The sequence below is a fragment of the Phaethon aethereus genome (genome assembly GCF_964289735.1).
Source record: "Phaethon aethereus genome assembly, contig: HAP1_SCAFFOLD_108, whole genome shotgun sequence".
NCBI classification, from domain to species: Eukaryota; Metazoa; Chordata; class Aves; order Phaethontiformes; family Phaethontidae; genus Phaethon; species Phaethon aethereus.
In genome coordinates, this window is record NW_028113960.1 from 729,565 (window position 1) to 731,709 (window position 2,145).

The window sequence follows — 2,145 nt, forward strand, 5'->3', positions numbered from 1 at the left end:
GACATTTTATTGGCAGCACCTTTGGAGGAAGAGCCCAGCCTTCAGGCACTGCAGCTGGGAGATGCCCTTTGATTGAAGAGCTGCTATCGGACAGGCCACACCTGACACAGTGTTGTGCGAGGGTCAGACACAACTGGATCACACCTCAATCCAAGGAACATAAGCCCAGAAACATTTCTACAAGGAGGATTATCACAAGGGAAAAAAGTAGACTCCTGGCCTAAGAGAAACTCTGGGAAATGTGGAGAGGAGACGGGCTATTGTCAGGGAAACAGCGTCCATTGGGTGAGTTTCCTGAGGGCATCCTTGAGCTCCTGGTTCCTCATGCTGTAGATGAGGGGGTTCACTGCTGGAGGCACCACCGAGTACAGAACTGCCACCACCAGGTCCAGAGCTGGGGAGGAGATGGAGGGGGGCTTCAGGTAGGCAAAGATGCCAGTGCTGACAAAGAGACAGACCACGGCCAGGTGAGGGAGGCACGTGGAAAAGGCTTTGTGCCGTCCCTGCTCAGAGGGGATCTTCAGCACCGCCCTGAAGATCTGCACGTAGGACAGCAGGATGAAAACAAAACAGACAAATACTAAATAGGCACTGACCACAATCAGCCCAACTTCCCTGAGGTAGGCATCTGAGCAGGAGAGCTTGAGGATCTGGGGGATTTCACAGAAGAACTGGTCCACAGCATTTCCTTGGCAGAGGGGTAGTGAAAATGTGCTGGCCGTGTGCCCCACAGCATGGAGAAACCCACTGCCCCAGGCAGCTGCTGCCATGTGGGCACAAGCTCTGCTGCCCAGGAGGGTCCCGTAGTGCAGGGGTTTGCAGATGGCAACGTAGCGGTCGTAGGCCATGATGGTGAGAAGATAAAACTCTGCCGACATCAAAAAGGCAAACAGAAAGACCTGTGCAGCACACCCTGGGTAGGAGATGGCCCTGGTGTCCCAGAGGGAGTTGGCCATGGCTTTGGGGACAGTGGTGGAGATGCAGCCCAGGTCGAGGAGGGAGAGGTTGAGCAGGAAGAAGTACATGGGGGTGTGGAGGCGGTGGTCGCAGGCTATGGCGGTGATGACGAGGCCGTTGCCCAGGAGGGCAGCCAGGTAGATGCCCAGGAAGAGCCCGAAGTGCAAGAGCTGCAGCTCCCGCGTCTCTGCGAATGCCAGGAGGAGGAAGTGGGTGATGGAGCTGCCGTTGGACATGTGCTTCCCCTTGGGATGCTTATCTGTGGAGCAGGAAAAGGCAGTGCTGAGTTAGGCCAGACTTCTCTGAGCAAAACCTCTTCCATGTCTCCTTGCATCCCCACGTTCAGGCTCTCTCTTTTCAGGAAGACCTCTCTGCTGCTGCCTCACTGCTGCTCCTGGTTTTGCTGCCTGAGGGGGCCATTGGGAGCACGGGCTCTGCAATGGGCTCCTGAGGAGCCCTTCTTGCTGTGCAGCAAGACGGAACTAGGGACGCAGGTGACCTCCAGTGAAACGTACTCGTGATATATCAAACCGCTTCTCGGCATTTTCCATTCGCCCAACTGCAGAGCAGAGCTGAGGGGATTTGGTTCTGTCTGTTTGGTTCTAGTTTCTCTTGCCACATTTAAGAGGGCTTTTGGGTGGTTGAAATCCCTGACGTTTCCAATGCCCTCCAAGTGAAATCTTGTGGGTCCTGAGCGGCAAAGGGACGGTGCCGTAGTGCAGAGAGAGGAGAGCTGCTCTGCCCGTCTGCCCTGTGCTCAGCTGTGCTGTGCTGGCAGCCTGGAGCTGGGGGATGATCACACTCGGGTGTTCCCCTAACGAGAAACCGCTGGGAGCAGAGGGATCCAGGTTCAACGAGCAGATGGGCAGACCCCTCGCCTTTTCTCAAGCTGCCTGAGGAGGATTGTATCTCTCCCCTCCCAGACGGGGACATGGAGAGATCAGCTGTGCAGCTGCCCAGCAGCACTTCCACAGCCGTAGCACCGCGGTGTCTTCTCCATGGGGATCCCGGGTAGCCCAGAGACACCGTGGGAGAGCTGAGCCCTTCTGGAGGGCACCCTGCAGCCCAGCAGGCACCCGGGGAAGGAGCTGAATGTTCCACTGTTGTCTAGAGGAGACTTGCTCGCACAGACACGTCTGTACACCAGGGCCCCAGGGGTCGGTGTCTGAACAGGAGCTGACCCTGCCA

The 2,145-nt window shown here is 56.9% G+C and overlaps 1 protein-coding gene across 1 annotated transcript; it reads right to left on the reverse strand.

Moving 5' to 3' along the window:
- Positions 1-263: 263 nt before the first annotated feature.
- LOC309416435 (olfactory receptor 14A16-like) lies at positions 264-1,243 on the reverse strand (the record flags this gene model as incomplete). Its single annotated transcript, XM_082015984.1, has 1 exon — positions 264-1,243. The coding sequence occupies exon 1, from the start codon at positions 1,191-1,193 to the stop codon at positions 264-266; it is 930 nt and encodes a 309-aa protein (XP_081872110.1). The 5' UTR covers positions 1,194-1,243.
- Positions 1,244-2,145: the final 902 nt, after the last annotated feature.